At 40.0% G+C, this 21,439-nt stretch overlaps 2 protein-coding genes across 3 annotated transcripts in view; one reads left to right on the top strand and one right to left on the bottom strand.

Moving 5' to 3' along the window:
* The window catches only part of Scgb3a2 (secretoglobin family 3A member 2), a 23,802-nt gene extending 12,566 nt beyond the window's left edge, over nucleotides 1-11,236 (bottom strand). The window contains exons 1-2 of the mRNA XM_050131185.1: nucleotides 11,064-11,236; nucleotides 10,281-10,376 (exon numbers count right to left, since the gene is read on the bottom strand). Coding sequence (XP_049987142.1) covers nucleotides 10,281-10,376; nucleotides 11,064-11,132 — 165 coding nt within the window. The 5' untranslated portion in view covers nucleotides 11,133-11,236. The remainder of the gene's footprint in view (nucleotides 1-10,280; nucleotides 10,377-11,063) is intronic.
* Nucleotides 11,237-15,123: 3,887 nt separating this feature from the next.
* On the top strand, nucleotides 15,124-21,146 carry Spink1 (serine peptidase inhibitor Kazal type 1). 2 transcript variants are annotated; one of them, XM_050131187.1, is made up of 4 exons: nucleotides 15,124-15,254; nucleotides 16,986-17,017; nucleotides 17,824-17,930; nucleotides 19,308-19,532. In XM_050131187.1, the coding sequence occupies exons 1-4, from the start codon at nucleotides 15,203-15,205 to the stop codon at nucleotides 19,372-19,374; spliced, it is 258 nt and encodes an 85-aa protein (XP_049987144.1). In that variant the 5' UTR covers nucleotides 15,124-15,202; the 3' UTR covers nucleotides 19,375-19,532. The 2 variants fall into 2 exon arrangements, with proteins under 2 accessions (XP_049987144.1, XP_049987145.1); XM_050131188.1 differs by lacking the exon at nucleotides 19,308-19,532 and adding an exon at nucleotides 21,023-21,146 and having other exon boundaries at nucleotides 15,130-15,254.
* Nucleotides 21,147-21,439: the final 293 nt, after the last annotated feature.

Below are 21,439 nucleotides of genomic sequence, written 5' to 3'. Positions count from 1 at the left end.
GGGGAGAGAAAAGTGAGAAGGGGAGGATTGGGGGAACTTGTGGAAACAGGAAGATTGGGATAAAGGAAGGTTGGATAGGGGAGCAGGGAAGCACATATCTTAGTTAAGGGAGCCACCTTAGGGTTGGCAAGAGACTGGAACCTAGAGTGGCTCCCAGGAGCCCAAGGCGATGTCCCCAGTTAGTCCCTTGGGAAGCTGAGGATAGGGAACCTGAAATGACCCTATCCTACAGCCATACTGATGAATATCTTCCATATCACCATAGAACCTTCATCTGGTGATGGATGGAGATAGAGAGAGAGAGACCCACACTGAGCACTGGACTGAGCTCCCAAGGTCCCAATGAGGAGTGGATAGAGGGAGAACATGAGTAAGGATGTCAGGACCACGAGGGGTGCACCCACCCACTGAGACAGTGGGGCTGATCTATTGGGAGCTCACCAAGGCCAGCTGGACTGTGACTGAAAAAGCATGGGATAAAACTGGTGGTGTTTCATTACAGCAATAGTAATCCTAACTAGGACCCCCCCCCATACTTCAAGTTTTTTTGCCTTTCTTTCTTTCCAAAAAAAGTAACAGGGGATATACACAGAGGTATGCATTGCATAGGCAAGTGGTGAGTTCATTGGCACTTAATAAACTTGGCTGAAAACAAAACAAAACAAAAAAAGAAGTAATAGTCTTGTAGTTAGAAATTGATTATAAAGCATAAAGCCAAAAGGGAGCAATTTAAAAATGGAAGATTATTAAATTCTTTTAAGTGTTTTTGTTTTGGTTTTAGATTTTGCTCTATTTCTGAGATAAGTCCACACAAAAGAGACACTCTCTGAAGCAAACCAGAAAGCTTAGAAACTCTTACTGCATTCAGTGACTTGTGGAAGTGAGTGAAGAGGGTGCAGAGAGAGTGGTCAGTTCAGTTGTTGTTGCCGCATAGCTCGAAGATTCTAGCCCTGGTTTTTACAGTGACTCCAGGTAGTTGACAGCGCGGGTGCCATCAGGAGCCTTCTGTCACACCAAGATAAATATAAGCAGGCTTTCTGGTGACCACAGGCTGTAACAGTATCCAGTTTCTCTTTGCAGCCTCCCATCTATAAATCATAGCTCTAAGACTTCAAGGTACTGCAATGAGTAATTGTGGGGAATGTTCTGACAGAATATATATTCACATATATTACGTGTGTGTGTGTGTGCACGCATACACGCGCGCAGTGGGCAGGGAGTTAGAAAACAGCACTAGTAAGAGAGAGTCACAGACCACATTCACATACCTGTGAACAAACATTACCACAAACCGGTCACATGATGACGAGTGTTCCCAAGGAAAGACTTTGGACGAAGGAATAGCACAGTACAACAAGGTACTTTATTCAGTTGGTCTTGATTATGCATGTCACCTCATTGAAGTCATATTCTTTACGAGTACTATGAAACTCAAGAAAATAAATGACTTCCTTTTTGGATGGTTAGTACAGTCCAAGTATATGGTATGTAACACTAATAAAAATACTAATACCTATGATCGTGGTCGCCATGCTGAATTTTTTGCTCTATTAGATATATTTCTAAACATTCCCCAGAGTTACATCCCTAAATCTTCACAACACCCCTGGGAGGTGTGTGCTCACATTGTTTGTCTTGGTAGAGATGAGGGGCCTGGGGTTCAGAAAGGAGAGATCGCCTTCTTAGAGGATGGTGCTAAAATAGGATGATGAGAGTGATGCCCAACACAACACCAAGACGCCAAGTTCTAAAGCCCAGGCACAGCTGATGTAGGTAAGTATACTGTGGGCAACCAGCGGGATGTGTGCACTGGAATTCACCCTTGGGAGAGTGTGGAAGAGGAGGTAGTCCAGCATCTCAGAGCCTTACCATAACAGAGAGTCATTGATTGGTTTGAAGACTGGGCCATCCTTGAAAGATTTAAAGATCAAAGTGGGAGGATGGAACATAACCAGAGAGCAGTGCCAACACTGTAGTACAGAGATTTCTCAGATTTCCATAGAAACAGAGAAAACAATAATATGCTGGTCTGACTCTTACACCGGGATCCTGAATGCAGCCCATGTGGCTGTCTTCCTCTAAGAGAGTTTGGAGGCATCTTTGGAGAGCCTTAGCCCTTTGAAGATACAGGCTTCAGGATGCTTTTTTCCCACAACAGGAAAGTATGATAGCGATGTGGGTACCAGTCCAGGTTTGTCCTAGAAGGTGCTAGTTCAAGACACAGATGTACCGATAGTGAGGTGGGTTATGAAAACAACCTCTCTGAGCAGGAGTTTAACAGTAAAACACGGTTTATCTGAAGAAGATAGTATTCTGAGAAACGTTAGTGTGAAGCCCAGGAAAGCTCTTTGGAAACCAAACTGGGGCTATAAACAGGAAATCTTTTCATGTCATTCAGAAAGTGCTATACAAAGGGAATCAATTCACAGACCAGGAATGTGAATTTTAAATAATCAGAACCAAGCTCAAAATCTATTTCTGCCTGACTTTCTGTAACTTATTAACCTCTCTGGACCTGGGTTTTATCATCTGTAATTGACTCTACTCCACGGATTTGTTGACAGGAGTAAATTAAATGTGATGCATGCATGAGGTGCTAGATAGGTGTGTTTGCTTGATTTATGATATTCAACATGTGTTAGCAATATTCTGGCCGGCATAGAGTAGCAGTGCAGCTGAGAAGGTGGGTATAAACAAACACACAAGAGAGGAGGGGAGACAGGAATGGTAGTGGGTTTGGGGAAGGGACTCACTTCATCAATGAGAATGGTACATCCTAAAACAGGGGCAGGAAAGCTGTCTTTATTTTTCATAAGATGATATGAGGTGAGAATTTAAGCAGTGCACAGCTACAGAAGCTTGAGCCTAATGAAATATCAGCCATGGAATATATGTGTGTTGGTAGATATCCTGGTTTCATAAAATATTCTGGCAACAAGAAGCTCAGGAAGGAAATGTTTTGTTTAGTTTAAAATTCTAGGTTGCTGTCTATCAGAGAACTCATAGAAGCACGTCATATCCACGGTAAATTACGCTATGGTGTGTATTTTTTATTATTCTGTAAATCTAAAATTTTTCCAATGTAATAAAACATCTACTTTTAATGACAAAATATAAATCACTTGGTAGTGGTCTGAACTAGGGACTTGCCAGTAAAAATATAACTAGTCAAAATTTTGGAAATTGATTCATCATGTCTTAGTTAACTTGGTTATTAGACAAGGATGACCTTTAAGAGAAAGATTTAGAACAACGATTAGCAGAAACAAGACATCTACTTAGATCCTGTGCCTCTCTAGGCCATTAGAGGCATAGCCTCTCAAACGTCAGAGAAACCATCCTGACTAACTTGCAGGGATAATGCTGGAATAGAGCACAGTGGTAGAAAAGGAACCAGGAGGACACAGACAAAATGTACATTTGGAAAGCAATGTCTGGCTGCATAACATCCTTGCCAGGCCTGGGAGCAAGCGTAACACCATGGGACAATGGTGATGTTTTCAAAGGAAATGGGAACATTCACAAAAGCAGGGTTGACAATAAGGTTAAACAGACCAGCTTTGTGTAGTGCCTGTAAAATGTGTCAGGATGCCTGACAGAAATACACACGGTAGAACAAAGCCAGGTAGAGTCTGGAAGCACACACTGTGTGTGCATCAAGGATGAGAGAAAGAGGCTGGTCGGAAGTGGCAGGGCCTGAAGGGCAGGCATCTCCTTTAACTGTCTGCAGCTGATTCTCCTATTTACAGTCCAGCTGTGCTTGCTCCCTGCTCCTCCTGTGTTTCTTTATTTAAAATTTAGCAACTTCATGGTTAATCGTTGCCCCTAGACATACATCATAATCTTTATCTTCGGAATTCTTTGGTGTCTATATATCATATAAATTCCTTTTTTTTTTTCATAAGCACTTGTGTTTCACAGTAGGAAAACTTCCCTGTTCCTGCTGAGAACTTAGTTAATCATTGAAGAGGATTCCTGACTGGCTAGGGAACAGAGCATCTGGAATGAGACAGAGATCTAGGTGAAAAGCTGGGTGGGAGGTACTTACAAAAGGTCTGACATAATTGATTTCCATCACCAATAATGACCTGTGGCATTCAGAAAAAGTAAGATAAGAGAAGTTTCAGGAGATTCATGAAAGTAAGATTTACAATAGAGAAAGACTGTACCCATAAGAAGAAAAGAGGCAGGAGATTGATTCCACGTTCAACAAGAATGTCCCAGTAGCAGCAGCAGGAAGCATTTATTAAGGTTATGTTCGTGTTTGACATAATTAAATTTACATTCAATAGCCTATTGATTTCCTGTGATAATTCGTGAAAAACGCACAAGTTCACAGTTCTTCCTTCAATGTTCCAAAGCCCACAGAATCGAAAAAAAAGTTTTGTTTATGAAAACGAAAAAACAAAAGTTTATGTGGTCATTCAGATAAACGTAAAATATGAGAAGAAGTTTAGAATACTTATTTTCTTTTTAGGCAATGCCCAACTTAAAATGGTTTGACTTGTTCATTTAACAATGCTGTGATAGTATTAAAGTATTCCCATGTAGTTATTCTAAGTTTTACTTTTATTGTCTCTCTCTACCCCCTCTCTCTCCACCTCTTTCTCTCCACATGTATCTTAAGAATAAAACAGACTTTGAGCAAGTTGATATTGTTAGGACTTAAACCTGGACCAAACTATTGAGGTGCAGGCTTAACATATCATAGCTGACCTGGCCTCCAGGTTCTCCAAGCATCCCTCAGTCCTTATCAGTTACAGGGTATGGCTGGCATACCTGGCCCTTTATCCTGAACTAGTCTCTAGCCCAGGGGCTAGGCTGCACTTAACACAGAGACTTTTCCCTACATAATTCAGACATTTTGGTTACCTACCGTTTTTGTACCTTTGGTCTCCTGACTCCATCCCCTCTCTTCCCTTCTCCTTCCACTTTTTTCCCTCTCCCACATGGCCCAGTTCAGCCGGCTCATGTCCACTCTGGTCTCTCCCAGATGTCCCTGTCTTTGCCTATGCTCTCCCTTTTGTCTACAATAACTTCCTCTTCCACCATACCTAGGAGCAACCAAGTTCTCTCTTTTCCTTTTTATTTCTTTTTTTTTCATTCAGATATCACACAGCTTAGACTTATATACATACTGTAGCACATGCTGAGAGAAGCCAGGCTCAGATGTAGTATTCTGAAGGGTTAAGTATACTGAATGCATTTTTTATTATCAAGACTAATACCAAATTGTGAGGTTTCAGTCTGCGATTTGCTGCAAAATCACCAACCTTGTTTGATAAGAAGAATCTCTGGTGTTTTGATTAGCTGTCACGGGCTAATCAAGTGTGTCTACTTGAACTTTCTGCAATGTGCCGAGTAAGTAATAAGACACAGGTAGGTAGATAAATGATAGATAGATAGATAGATAGATAGATAGATAGATAGATAGATAGATAGATAGATAGATAGATAGATAGATGATAGACAGACAGAAAGGGATGGATGGATAGACAGACAGATATACAGATACATGGTTGTATTGAGAGTGTGGATGTGTGTGTATGTATACACATGTATGTTTCTGAATTTTCATGTATGTATGAATTCTAATACTTATCTGCTCCCAGGGATTTTTGCAGTAAGTCTGGAGAAGCTTAGTCCTGAGTGGGAAGCTTAATTCACAGTCATACAGACAGGCTTTGAGTTGTCCACTCTCCTTCCCACAAATTGGTCTTGTGGTCATCTTGCAGTGTGCTAGGAGCCTTCATCTTTCAACAGATGGTTCCACAATCCATCTGGAAAAATAAATAACTAAAAGAACTGTCTGTAGAGGGTGATAGTCTGAAAAGCACCTGTTGGCCATTACATCATCGGGGCTGAGATGCTGTGGGGATCTGCTGTAAACAAGAAACAAACTGGCTGTTTGGTTTCTGGGCAGAGGCAAAAAAAAAAAAAAAAAAAAGAACAGAGTCATTAAAAAATGTGTTTGGTTATGTGTGGAAATGATCACAGAAGATTTTCAGGTAGGAGCACATAAAAAAACTCCTGGATTTTTTTCATGCACTTTGTTGTCCAGTGTGTGATTGTATCCCACCAATCGTATTTTTGCAAACTTATAAAATATTCTGCAAAGAGTGGTTAGAGTGAGTGGATACCCCAAAATACACACACACACAATGTTATTTGGTTCTAGACATAAAAGTCATCGTCACGTCTAGTTTATTCTATTAGAGACAATAAGTAAAAAGCAATCAGAACTCTCAATCTAATGTTTCCTCACGGAGACATGCAGAGCAGAGACTGAACAGGTGAACCATTCAAGACTGATGGCTGTCTCCAAGAGACTACATCTGTTTCCCATCTCACAGCCCTTTTTAATCGTGTCTCTTTTCAACAATGTCAAGCTTCTTATCTTTTTAGAGTTCGACTTCAAATGGACGTTATTCCTTATCTGATCTCTCTGGTTTCATGAAAATGAAACTCACTCATAGATTCCTTCCACCAACACCTAATGCATATTAAGTACCTATAAAATTCATTGAACGAAAGGAAAAACTCACTTCAGCTCACTGTTTTCACTTGCTAAAGTTGAGGTTCTTTATATGTGGGGTGTCAGGAAAAGGACAGAACCAAGAGCAACAATAAGAAGTAACTCATGAAGAAGATGAAAATCAAAAAAAAAGTGTAGGCCTTGCCTATACATAAGCCAAGTTAGAAGTATTACAGGAAAGAATTAGACCCCATCATCAGAGTTACAGGTGTGATGTTAACATTGCATTGCTCTGGAATAACACAAAAGCACAAGAGTAAAACGGCACTCTCCAGATGAAAAGTTTAAAATAATGTCAACTGAGGAGCGCTTACTAACTCTTCTCAAAGAAGAGAGAATTTAGGGTGGACCTTAGAAATTACTAACAATATCTGAAGGTGTATCATGGAGACAAATTGAATTACTCTGAGGTCAAAGATTAGATAAACAGCAATTTCAAAAGTTCAAAGTGGGAGAGAAAGGCTGCATTTTAGATAGAGTGTAAGTAAGTAGACCCCTTCAAGAATAAGGGACCTTTGTTCCTTGTACATTTTATTGAAGAGATTCAAAATTGCCTTTACCTCAAGGTGACACTGGCCTTGGGCATGGAAGCAAAGCTTGCCTTTTCTGGCCAACCAACACACAAGTATTTATCCTTAATACTGTTTGCTTTAACCTGAAGGTCACCAAGAGTTGCTACAAGTGGCCTCTGACTCAGGCATAATAACTAACTGCATTTACTATTTTCAGTTCTCCTTCTTGTTTTGTTTGCTTGAGGTAAGGAAAAACTAAACAACAGCATCCATTGCTGTCCACCTGTGCAAGGTCCTGCTTGCCATTGGTTCATCGAACCTTACTGTTAGTTACAAGACTAGTGAACTCTATTGCTATAGACATGGTGGTTCTGTGTTGGGATCCACTGTTGCCCACTCTCTGAAGTTTTACATTTTGGGTTGATGACTAGTGGTAGATCCACAGTACTTAAACCTCAGTCTGAAAATAAGAAACATGACTAATCCTGCCCAATGCCATTGGAAGAACATAGTTATATTTATTCTAGGGAACAGCTGCAGGCACTAGAAAATCATGTTGAAACGTGTGTTTGACCTTACAATGGTAGTGTTGAAATATTTTGAAAGTGTTTGCATCCCCCTAAACCTGGGAGTAGATTTTTTTTCTTGGTACGAATTTGTTCTGAAAATACTACTTGTCTTCAAAGAGACTAACATTTTGTCAGGTATTGTAACCAAGTTAATAAATGCTCTGGGATGATTTAAAGCAATTGCACTCAATTTCTCATCCCACTATGTACTCAGTCTGCTTAAGTTTACCTTGTCTTTAAGAAAACAATAAAAGCAACCCAGCTTTGCCATGCACATCTAATGTAATCAGCTGCACAATCTAAGTTAAATGCATAGCTTTAATTTTAAACTGTGTACTCTTCCCTTCCCCTGGGCCAAAATAATATATGCATGTGACTTTTGTGATAACCATTTACTGGAAGCAAGCAACAGGTTGAAAACAACCATAAAACACATTTCTGATAAATACCAAGAGCAATCTCTGGATATGTCTCAGTGGACCAGTCCCTCCTTGGTGCCTGCACACTGATATGCCCATCTCACTATCCTCCACATTCACTGTCTATCAAAGAGCAAGCCTAAGGAAGGAGAAAAAAAAAAAAAAAAACTTCAACTCCAGTTCCAGTTAGGCTTAGATAATCTCAACTTATCGAAGGGATAGGTTGAGGTATAGTTCTCATACTTTAGCAATCTTTACAGAGTCAAAAACATACTGACAATAGCAAAGAAAGACAGAGTAGAAGGGTAACTGCCCCCTGATGTGTACAATATTAACAAAGGTGGGGCAGTGGTGAGGGACAGAATGATGACAGAAGGGCCAGAGGCATTATATAAAAAGGAAGTCCTATAGATAGACACAAGGTCCCGTGCGGTATTGTAACCACAGGATATGGGGGTCGATTAGCAGGTTCTTAGATCCGCAGATGAAGAAAATTTAATACAGTCTCACAAGGAAACACAAAGATAAATGTATTGAGAGCTGGGTAAACGGTGGATCTTGGAAGCTGCCAGGAGAAGGGGGAAATGAGAAAAAGAGAGTGGGGGTGTCTAGAAATTAGGAAGTTTTTGAGCAGCTGTGGAGGTAAGTCATCAGAGATCCAGAGAATATCTGGAATGGCAGGGCAAGCGTGCTTAGATATTGGACTAGTATTTGGGAAAAGGAGATAAAAGAAGAGAAAGAAAAAAATGAGCTACAGCTTTAATAGAATATAAGTGAAAGCACATCTGCCTGGACAGGTTGGGAACAATGGAGAACTGGAGGCCCAAAGGATTTTTTTTTCGTTGTTTTATTGAAAGGGTAAAAAACTGGATGAAAGTAGTGATCTACCATTTTGGGCCAACAAGGAGGGCAGGTTTAGCATTTGTCCCTTCCCTGTCTAGTTTAGTTAGACTTACGTCAGAAATGGATAAGTCACACCATTTGTTGCAGTTACATTTCCTTTTGACTTGGTTAACTTTGGTCCAGTTTAAAACCCTATCATTGGCTCATTGGTGACAGTGGCTTTGGGCTCCTTATCACTTCCTGAAAGGCTTTTGTTGATTTATTTCCAGGCTAGTCATTGAAGACCAGCAACTTTTCTAAGCAGTACCACCAGCTTTGAGATTTTTCCCTTTGAAAATCTGTCTCCTTGTAAAATCTTTCTTTCTACCAGGATGTTATTGTCCTCTGATCACAGCATTTGACTCAGAGGAAACTGAAGTATTGATAGCCATAGTTTTCAAAGCATGACCGATAAGTAGATGTCTTCAGGGGCCCTTAATTCCTTTTCTTCCTGCCTAGCATCTCCTTCTGTTATCTCAGCAAAGATAGATAATATTCACTCACACATATATGGGCCAAATGGATTCTACCAAGAGTAACATTGAATTGCATTGGGAGAAAGGTTGTATGTTTAGTCATTAAAAATTATCCCCAAATCCATGTTTAAAGAGTTCAACTGTAATTCTATGGATATCAGAATCAATTGATTTCCTTTATGATGGGTGCAATAACTGTTTAGCAATATTTTCATTTATTAAAAAAGCTACAAATAAACGAAAACATTGTCAAACATTACTCAATATTAAAAATTGTCATGGAGCCTGTGAGAATGTAAGCATCTCATTAGAAGGTGTTTGTGATTTGTGTACCCGGGAAATTGAAGGTGGCAGAATAGTGTGACTCTTTAAAAGATAAAACAGACTGGGACTGGAGAGATGCCTCACTGATACTTTCCGCTCTTGCAGACCCATGTTCAGTTCCCAGCATCCACATGGCAGCTCACAGCTGTCTTTAACTCCAATCCCAAGGGATCTGATTTCCTCTTTTGGCCTTTAAGTGTAACAGGCACTTTCATACATATATACATACATGCAGTCTAAGCACTCATACATGGAAAAATAAAAACAAATAAATATTTTTTAAATCAGACTGTCAATGACAATAAGAGACTAGGAAACTTGGTTCCTGAAATCTTTATAAACTGCCACGAGAGACTAGGAAGTGGGAAAAACATTATTGATCCAATCAGATACCCCAGATATCCTAAGATTTAGAAGCTAAGCCAATAAAAATCTCTGAGGCTAATTCCAGAATAATCAGTGCAACAAAACCAAGTCCATTTAAGAAAAATGATGGGGTGAAGATATGGCTCAGAGGACAGAAGAGCTCACCTCATAAATATGAGACTGTAGATCGAGCTCACCTCGTAAGTACGATACCTTAGATCAAATCCCCAGCACTGGTGTTGGGGGGTCAGAGGATGCAGCGACAGCACGATTGCTGGGGTTCCCTGGTCAGCCTAGATGTAAAGGATAAAGGATGAAGTTGTGGGGAAGAAACTAATAGAATATGGCACCCAAGGTTCAACTCTAAACTCTACATGGGCATTCATGCGTGCGTGCGTGCGTCCGTGCGTGCGTGCGTGTGTGTGTGTGTGTTGTGTGTGTGTGTGTGTGTCTGTGAGAGAGAGAGAGAGAGAGAGAGAGAGAGAGAGAGAAAAGAGAGGAGTATAAACAGTTATGAAGTTCCTTGAATAATGAAAACTAAGAATGTTATTAAGATGTGGCTACGTCAGTCCCATATTGATAACCCTTGCACTCAAGAGCTGACGCAGCAGGATAAGAAGCACAAGACCAGCCTTAGCTATATAGTGTGAGGCCAGGCTGTGTTGTAGGAGACCCTGTCTCAAAAAACAAGCATCAGGCTGGGTGGTGGTGGTGCACACCTTTAATCCCAGCACTCAGAAGGCAGAAGCAGGCTGATTTGTGAGTTTAAGGCCAGCACGGTCTACTGAGCAAGTTTCAGGGCAGGCACCAAAGCTACAAAAAGAAACCCTGTCTTGAAAAACAAAACCAACCAAACAAACATCAAAAGGACTTGGCTATGTCAATGTCATGCCAAATGTCAGACCAAACAACTTCGGCTTGATGTCTCCCTTTTCCTTACACAACAAACTTTTGTACAGGACGTGAAAATCAGCAGGTACCTTCCTGACATCCTCATTCCAGCAAGTTTCATCAGCATCAATTGAAACAGTTCTCCTAATGGTTGTCATCGTTCTCTGTTCATGTACATAATCAGTCCTTTCATTAGCAGGGACTCGGTCATGTCGTATTTGAGTTCCCAATGTACACCAAGAGGTAAGAAAGGGGAAGAGATTTCCACAAGGCTAGACAATGGAAGTGTTCTAATCATGACACAGCTTGAGCATGAGAGTATCCGGGTTCTTCCAGTCAAAGCCTGTATCATCCTCCAAAATAAACAATGTCTGTTACTCTGTCCAGACACTGAGCACAAGAAGCCTAAATACATTATCCATTGCTCCAACCCGCGGAAGGAGGATGCTTTTATTACCAGCCAGTAACTGTAATTCCAGAACAAATATATTTGTGCAATACTTAAGTACACATTCAAAGTCTGTTCTCTAACCAAACAAATGTAGTTTGACCTGTGAGGAAATAGTGCCGCCCCACAGGTAACATAGTAGACTTAGTCTTGAAACCAGGTCTGCCTTGACTTCTGCACAGGCTTTCTTCACTGTCTTCAACATGTCTTTCTTCACTTTCTCCAATCCCCATTCCATGGCCAATTTCTAACCAGAACCATGTCCCACGGTGTACCATTCAGAATCACAAGATGATTTGGAATTCACACTGCGGTGAAATGTTTCCCAAGGACAGGTGAGGACTACTGAGTTATGAGTCAGAACAGAATCAAAATACAAAGTCGTAAAACTGATTTTTCTTTCTTCTTGATGTTGCTCATCAATCCATCATAACATGACTTTTTTTTTCCTTTGGATTCAGAGTCAAAGAGCATCAAAATCACTGTCCAGTTCCTAGAATCAGCCAGCCTCAACCTGAATACTGTGACTGCCGCTGTTGTTACTTAAAGGATGCCTAGTACAAGATGGCAAACAATTCCCTCTCCCACCTCGAGACTTTTCATTACTTTGTTGGAACAAAAAAAATAATCCTTTTTCGGAGTATAAACTTTCAATAGTGGCCGCTGACACTTTCTTGCCAGCATTATGGCCACTACACAGTTAATGGCCCGAGATGAATAGCAAGAATTTTACCGATTTGATGAATTCTGCATGGTGATCGAAAACATATCCACGTCCCAAATATGCAAATGAGAGTTTACAGATAGAAGAAAACAATATTTTTATTATATCAAGACTTGAATGAATAAACTGTTAAATAGACCAAGAATGAAATACCATGTGACTGGAAACACAGGAATGAGCAAGACAGAAACTCTGATCTTTGAAAAAATCAGAATATTTATATTTTACCAAATGTGTATTTTCATAAAATATTTATTTAATACCTAATATTTTGCAGGTACTTTGCTAGTTGCTAAACCAAAACAAGTATATTTATTCCCTAAAAATTAAAAAATCTTTTCTAGCAGTCTTAGAAGGGGATATAGATTTCATTTTTAAATTGCTATGTATGTGAGGTTTTCTTTTTCTTTCTTTTTTTTGTTTTTTGTTTTTGTTTTGTTTTGTTTTGTTGCCTGTATGCATGTCTGTACACCACATTCATGCCTGAGGCATGCAAGCCCAGAAGAAGGCTTCAGAGTCACTAGAACTGGAATTATTGCTAATTATGAGGAGCAATGTGGCTTCTGAGAATTTAATCTGGGTCCTTTGGTAGAGCAGCAAGTACTTGTAAATTCTTCAAATCATCTCTCCAGCCAATAGAATTAAAATTACTTTAAGTGATATGAGGAATGTCAGTAAATATATAACTGGAGTGTTGAACGTAAATGAAGGGTGACATAAGAAAGACTCGTGAGAAAATATTTAACACATCTTAAAGTTTGAATGAAGGTCTTACATTTGACTATTCTTATCTAGGGAAAACAAGGAAATGACCAACATGGCTGAGGGATTAAGAAGGATGCCACCTAGAGATAAAGCAAGAGAAGTAGAAAGAAGTCTACATCCATCCCAGGGATCTCAAAGAATGAAGGACTGGAGAGAACTATGGCCATAGCCCCGTTCCATAGAGACTGTTGCATGCGCAGAGCTCTGGAGAAACAGGACACTGGGAAGGCACCTGGTGGAACTGGTGCAAGTGAATGACGTGGTGTCGTCTAAGGAGCAATAGTAAACATGACTGAAGTGTGTATAAATTGTGGGCATATGAGAGAGAGAGAGAGAGAGAGAGAGAGAGAGAGAGAGAGAGAGAGAGAGAGAGAGAGGGGATAAGAGAGAATGGTGAGATAAAATTGCAGATGTTGGTAACTGGTAAAGAACCATCAAGATTAATAGTAAGGTTTTGATTAGAGCAATTACTTTGAAATAAAAAGAAACAGGGATGAGAATGAAGAAAAATATTTAAGGGTGCTAAGTGATTAAAATGTAGCACAGGGCATGCCACCTTTAAGATGTCTATAGGATGTCCTGAGGAAGACATCAAACTTCATATTCCCAAATTTTCTCATTCATGAATACTCATACCTTCACAATGACCTGCATGCTCCTTCATGACTCAGGCCCTTACTGTTTCCTTCACATCCTACCCCACTGTCCTCTCTCACTTCCCTCAAAGTGAACTGTCATGCTCAGAGGCTAGCCCTGACCATTTTCCCTGCCTGGGATAGATACTCATAGATTTGCCCATAGTTAACTCCTCGCTTCCTACTGTTTGGTTGCCACCTCTCCATCAATGCCTGTTCTCACCACTTTCTCATAAATAGCCTTACCTTTCATGAACGTCTCTCTAATCTTTTCCATATGTTTGTCATAATCTGATTTTTATAACCTTTTATTATTGCCTATTTTATATCTCCCTCAACTAAAACATATGGAAGCTTCATGAAACACAGAGTTCCACATCTTTTTTATCCACTGGTATATCTCAAAAGACTGGTAGTGTTTAAAGTTTCTGAAGACTTGAAGAACGTTTAGCATCTGAACGGTTACGCTACTGGTTAACTGAAACATTAGTCAGTCACCATTTGGGGATGTTGACATAAGTCAGGTACCAAGGTCAGGCAAATGACTTAATTATTTTGTAACAATAGCTAAAGTATAAATATTTGTATTAAACTCTAATTTCCTAAAGATGATATAAGCAGAACCATATGACATTTATGCAGAAAGTGTTCGGTGCTGTGAGAAAAGGACATCAAACTTTTTTTTTAAGGCCAGCTCATTTTAAGAGGGCAGTAACCCCACATTAGTGCTGCTCTAAAATATGTTCTTTATTATTCTAGACAGAAGAAAACTTAGCCTTTGTGGCAAAGGGAGACATTACTTCATTTGTCAAGACTGCTTGCTGTACAAACACACTGGAAAAGATAGTCTGAAACAAAGTGATGAGTATCTCTACTCATGAGACAGGCAGAAACATGGAAGAAAATACAGAAATAACACCCTGCATGGCAGACGCTCAGTACATAGCAGATAATGCAGGACCGATCCTGTGGGTTAGTTATTACTGTGATATCAATTTTCAAATGAGTAAATTGAAGCAATCAGAAAGTGAGCCAATTATCTAAATGCTTGCAACTACTCTAGTAAGCACTCATGGCCCCAGGACAGGGAACTGGGATATAGAACAAAGACAGAGATGAAGAGAGAGACAGAGACAGAGGTAGAAACAGAGACAGAGAGACAGAACTGGAGACAGAGAGACAGGGGACTGAGCCCTCTTTATCTTTTACCCCTCCCTGCCAGCAGTCTATCAAGTCTTAATGGATGTGCAGTGATGGAGAAATGGGGAAAACAAAACACAGGAGTGGAAGAATGGAAGAAAGGAAAGTGTCTTTGAGCCTATCCATTCAGAGGAGACAGGACCTTTGATTTCACCTACAGATAAGAAAACCAGGGCTCGGGAAAGGGGGGAGGATTTCTCAAAATCCAAGAGGATGTCAGGAATTAAGCTAACTAGCTTTTCCTGGCAGAATTTTAGGTCTAGCCTTTCATGCCTCGTTTCTGACTCAGATAACATTTCCCCAGCTTAGAGGCCTCACATAGTCAATCAATAACCAAGGATAACAGCACAGTGGGTGGGGCCTGTGTTACCATCTGTCTATAAGACCATTCCTCGGTTTCTGAAAAAAAGCACAGTGCAGAGAGTTCTCCGGACCTTTGCACCTGCATCTGCAACCATGAAGGTGGCAAGTATCTTTCTTAGTGCCTTGGTCCTACTCACTTTAGCAGGTAGGTGTGTTTGCGTATTCTTCCAAAATTAGTAAAGAGTTTTCATCTGTGGCTTTAATGAGTATATCTCCTGGAAATTTAGATAGTCTGGTGTTAGCTCACTAGTGTCAATGAGTTGAAATAAAATCAATGGAGTCAATACAAAAAAGAAGCATTTCTAGTGTGAATTACAGAAAGAAACAATTTCTAGCATGAGGAGAGGATCTCTGGGAAGATGTGCCCAGAGAAAGTTATGGCCTGACCTAAAGACAAAGCTGCTACTTTGTTAGAGACATGGCAGAGAAGAAGGGCTTTCCATCTAAAATACTCTTCTAACTCTATAAGTGACTAATAAACTATGTAAGGCCAATTTACAAAACTGAAATTCTTATGAACTTGCATAAATTGGAAAACAATGACTGCCAGTTACTTTGCATGAAAGTCATATTTTGAGTGATTAAAAGTTTTATGTTTGATCTGTAGGCTGTTCAGAAAGAAAATATATATCCTGCTTGAACAGATGAAGGAATCCTTATACTCACCAGGAGAATGTTGGGAAATGATCCTGGTTGAGATGGGTTTGGGTTTTATAACTGGCATTGCTGAATACTTTCACCTTACTGCTGATCAGGCAGAGCTTTCGACTAAAACCACATTTGTGTTTAGCTAAGAAAGGGAAGACCACTGCTTACTGTTTTAGATAAATATTTATGGAAGAAAAGAGTCCTTTGATGCACCTCAAGCCTAATAATTAATACAACTAGATGCCTGTAATGAGCCCCTGCTCATCAATGTTTATGCTCATTTAGATTCTGGATCTAAAGGGACCCCAGCAGCCTCATCTTCTCTGATGAATCCCAGAGATCTTTTTCATTCCCTTAGAGATCATTGACTGAAAATTAAGTTTGGGGAACATTTCTCCTTCGGGGGCTGTCAGATTAGATTCCTTTCTCTGGAATGCTCATCTACATTCACATCTGCTTTTGTAAAAATAACTTTTGGAGAATATAATTATATCATTCCCCCTTCCCTTTCCTACGTCCAAACCATCCTGTATACCTACTCTCCCTCTTCCCAATTTTGTTTACTTTCATTATTGTTACATATATGTATATTTATCATATGCCTTGATGTAAGAAAGACTTGTCTTCTGAAGAATGGAGTCTTTTCTGCACGATGTGAATACATAGAAGACAATTTGGACCTCGAGTCAGTCAGTGTAAGGCACCTGTGGAAAAAAGGTCTTGAGAACTAATGCTGAGCTGGCAGAAGAGCCCCATTTTCAACACTATTTACAAAAGGAATTTAATTACAACCCAAGTCCTGATGCTTATTTCCCATCCTGCCATCCATGCCCAGAGGTGCAGATATTTATAACTCACTGACTGAGATGAAGGCTCTAGTGGACGCAGAGAGAACACTGATGGGCGTCCAGAGTGTGTCGGAACGATTAGCGCAAAAACACTTCAAACTCCGAGTAGAGAATTTCTATTCTCAAGCAAGTGGATCAAATTTTCTTAAATGCTCAGTAACAGTCAACATTTTACTTAATTCTTTGCAAGATCTTAGCAGGCAGAGAGTGGGGAAAATCCATCCAGTGTCCTTGAAAGTCTGTGGAAATCAAGAGATGGGCAGTGAATGGTGGAAGCAGAGAAGTCATTATGAAAACTGTATTCTTTGGTAAATAGGAATAGAATAGCTCTGGCTTTTTTTTTTATCTGGGATTCAAGTTGACATGTTTGTATTTTCTAGGTAACACTACAGCTAACTTAGTGGGAAAACAGGTAAAGAGAATTTTATACTTTCTTATAATTTATAGTTTCTTAATTCTCTGATTTCCTATACAAGCTGTTAGAGAGGTGAAAGAAGGGTCCCCAAGTATTGATCCATGAAGAATGAATGCCAGCAAAACAGAGCTGGTGGTCGATGTCCTGAAAAGAGGAGGTGATGATGTAGCACCCAGGAGCTGGAACCCAGGGTCCAGGAATCACTAGATGATGTGACTTTAACTCGATTCATCACTCCGTGGCTCTTCCCTTGAGGGAGAGTGAATAACAACTTTACAAGACAGTTATGGGGTAGATCAATGAATGGATAATTGATGGTTTCGATTGAGGGGTGGGACTTTCCCAATAGAATAATGCATTTACTGAAGGGCAGTGTGCTATGAAAATAGTCTCATGATAATCGGCAAGGAAGACTATCCTGTTAGCAGCTGGCCATAAAAAAAGTCTGCACACCAGGAACTGGGAGCTTGAGTGTTATCTTCCTTCTCTTAGCTAACCTCCCCACAGTACCATGACTTAAGTTGGGACCTGACATTATTTGTTGATGAAGTGACTGAGATCAAGGGAAGAGTTAATGGACTCGTGATGTCATATAACGAGGAAATGGCCATAACTTGAGTTTAAGTCAGGTTTTTGTATTCCAGGGCAGATTTCTTTCATTGTTGTTATTATTGTTTTCTTGTAAAACATTCAGCATCATGATCCTAACTGAAAGCAAGACATTTTTTTAAAAAATGTAATATTTTATTATGAGATCAAACATTGAGAAATAATAGAAAATGACTGTTCTTGATTCTGTTTAGGCCAATTGCAATGGTGCAACTATGGGATGTCCCAGGAATTATGACCCTGTGTGTGGGGCGGATGGAATTACTTATGCCAATGAATGCAGTCTGTGCTTTGAAAACAGGTGAGGATAAAATCTAGTTTATAAGTTTTTATCTTAGCTTTCTTACCATTAGAATTTTACAAATGTTATTATCCTATTGAAGCCTAGGTCAATAAATAAATCTTTCCTTTCATAAATTTGGTATAATATACTTTAAAAATTGATATAATAATAAAAGCTTTAATATTCTTAGCAATACAGCTAATAGTCTAGATTTTCAAAATGCCTAAACATACAAAATATCTTTGGCCGGGCAGTGGTGGCGCACGCCTTTAATCCCAGCACTCGGGAGGCAGAGGCAGGCGGATCTCTGGGAGTTCGAGGTCAGCCTGGTCTACAAGAGCTAGTTCCAGGACAGGAACCAAAAGCTACGGAGAAACCCTATCTTGAAAAATCAAAAAAAAATATCTTTGATCTGAAAAAATAATTCTTGACAATAGTTAAAATTGCATTTTAACTATGCTTCCCCCAAATTAGCAAATGTAAATTATATAGGTTTTAGTGAACTGAAATGTATTTTATCACATTTATATTCATGGGAATGAGATCTAGCCTCGATGTAGTTTAATTTTATGATGCAATTAAGGTTGGGGAACAGGAATCAGAGTTGGTACACTGGGACAAACAAATGTGTCAGTTTGTTTTCTTATGCTATGACCGAGCAGTTAGAACCATGTGCCAGGCATTATGCTAGACCCTCCCTCTTTCCCATGCGCTTGTGATAGAAACAAACAAAACACACAACAGCAAGCCCACTTCATGAGCACATGCAACAACTTCTCAGCTGTGGCAATCGACAGCAAGTAGTGTATAAAGTGTCATGTGACCGAAGCAAAGACGGGGACGTTTTCTAACTGAAAGGTCCAAGAAAGGTTTACTGAAGAGGATGCTGTTTAAATGATGCTCTGAGTTCCAACCAAACAGTTGGGACCCCAGATGTGACAGTAAATACTTGGATATTCTAGAACTGACTCCATGTTGAAGACTTCAGCTCCGGCTCACGTGGCTATAAACTGTCACCTTTCCTCTGCCTGAATCTCTTCTCTACAGTGAATTCTCTTCTGGGGTGGCTCTAAATGATTTCAGAAAAGTCTCCGAGTTTATCTAGGAGTGTAAACATTTTAGACCCCAAACACTAGGCAGTCAGCTTTATGGTGAGTGTGCTTCCAGTGTGTAAAAATGCCAGAAATGAGAGCACATGCCTCCCACCCCCACACCGCAGGCCAGCGCAGAAGAAACCCGAGTTCTAAGCCAGTCTGCTCTTTTGTCTGTCACCTTGGGCTACAGGTTGAGGCCCCTGCTCAGATGTGTAGGGAGGAACAGGAGGAACCACTTGTTAATTTTCTCATGACCTATGTTGTTGACACTAAGGTCAAGCATCATTATTTCCACCCACAGGGAGGAGGAAAACCCCACAGCACCCTTGAGACTTGTGAAATCTCCAAGTATAAGCTCTGAAGTCTAAAGGCCTCTATTTAGAGCGAAGCCTTCGGAAAATATGAGCGAAATGCTGAACATGCTCTCCTTTGACCTTTAAATCTACGGATTGCAATTTGTTCTTTGTATTCTTTCAATTACGTGTAAATGCAAGAGGCACAGCCAGCTCCCCAAAAGCACAACGTTTCACCCTGTGTTCAGAAATAGCACCTAGGTCTCGAGATAGGCTTGTCTTTCTCAAATGTAAACAATGTTCTAAGGTTTCTGTAGCGCCTTTGCTTTGACTGCCCATTAAAAGTCACACATATAAACAACAAAAATGGGCTCAGCTGGATATATCAATCTATTTGTATACACGCACACACACATGCACACAAGCAATAATAATCAAAGAAAAAGAGGCTATCAATTTAAAAGTGAATGGGTAATGAGGGATTTGGACAGAGGGGGCTTGGGAGGGGTTAGAGAAAGAAAAGGGAGAAAAAGTGATGTCATTATATTTTAACTAAAAATGGAATTTTTTTGAAGTTGTCCAAAAATGACCTGTGTGGTTACTCTTACTAGAGCCAGACACTGAGTCTAAATATTGGGATTTGAGATGCTCAGAAAACAGCAGATAGACCTTTGCTATGATAGGTCCATGTGTTTCAGGTGCCTGCCAGGTATGTTAAGTCAGGACATTATATGCCTCCTATGCTTTCTCAATTGACAATTCTTTCCTATAAGAAAGCAATGATGACAGAACTTTCTGTGGTGCTAGAAATGTCTTCTGTCTGTGCTGGCCATTGGCTCTGAAGCACAGACAGTATATTGAGAAACTGAAGACTTTATACTGTTAAACTTTTAAGTGTTAATAACATTATATGGCTAATAGCAGAACAAGCCTCAGTGAACAGCACAGCTGTAAATGACAGGCTTATGGAAGTGACTTTGAAACCGGCACCATTCTAAGTTAATGTTAAAAGCAAAGTGAAGAAACAATGGGTCTAGAAAATGTCCATGTGAAAATGAAGAGGACCATAACTTCTCCAACAATAGAGAAATAGAAAAAATATGTGGTGTGACAGTGTGGTCAAGAAAGCAATGGCTAGAGAGACAACTCTGGAAGCAATCTTGTAACTAAGGGACAAGGTTGTAACTAACAGGACTGAGGAGCATTTAGATTTGATGAGAGGAACTGGCTTCATAAAGGTAACACAGGAAGGGTAGAGAAGATACTATCTAAAAAAGAAGGCCTTAGTATTGGCTGCTCTTATGAGACTCAAGATGGCCTGACAGATTCAAACCCCCAATCATCTAAGATGAAATGTTGAACAATTAGAAGGACCTGCTGTAGCCTGGGTACCAGCTAAGATTTCCATATGATCACTTAGTTTTCAGCATCAGCAGGGCTGAATTTGAGATTAATTTCAAGGATTCCCGGTGCCTCCCCATAGGTCTCTAAACAGCAATGATATTCTGTTATAGCCCTTGTGAATATAATAGCAAGCAGCAAATATCCAATGAATAAGTAAATGAATAAATGAATTGTAGAAAGAGAAAACTGGGAATACATCATACGCCTCTCTTATTAAAAAGTGATTTTTTGAAGTTTCATTGCCTTTCTCCCATAGTCACTTATCTGTGCCAATTAAATGCAAGCTGACCATATCCTATCTTCTTCCATTCTTCTACAGGGCCCGCCAGGTTCCTGTCCTCATTAAAAAATATGGACCTTGCTGAAAGTCAAGATCTTGAACTCTGCTGAGACTACCATGATGCTTGACTAGCCTGTCTATTGAATAAACACATCTGAATATACCTTGTTCCCGAAGCTTTCTTCTCAAAGAATGGGTGAATACCTTGAGGACAGGGAACCTGGGAAAGACCCAGACTAGACTAAGCTTCGCCAGTTAGCTCATTGTGCCTGTAAAGCCAGATGTTACAGATAATGACAATACACAGTTGAGCCAAGCAAGCGTGATGAACAGAGTTTGGGTCAGAATGAAGACGGTATCCCATGCCATGCCCAGGAAGAATTCTGATATGCAGAAAGGGGGCTGGCTACCCAAGGAAATGACTGTGAGCGTTTTGTGTGGCTCACATTGCTTCTT

The sequence above is a fragment of the Alexandromys fortis genome, unplaced genomic scaffold, assembly GCF_014885135.2.
Source record: "Alexandromys fortis isolate MF-2015 unplaced genomic scaffold, M_Fortis_MF-2015_v1.1 scaffold_368, whole genome shotgun sequence".
Taxonomy (NCBI): Eukaryota; Metazoa; Chordata; class Mammalia; order Rodentia; family Cricetidae; genus Alexandromys; species Alexandromys fortis.
This window is presented reverse-complemented; position numbering and strand designations above follow the sequence as displayed.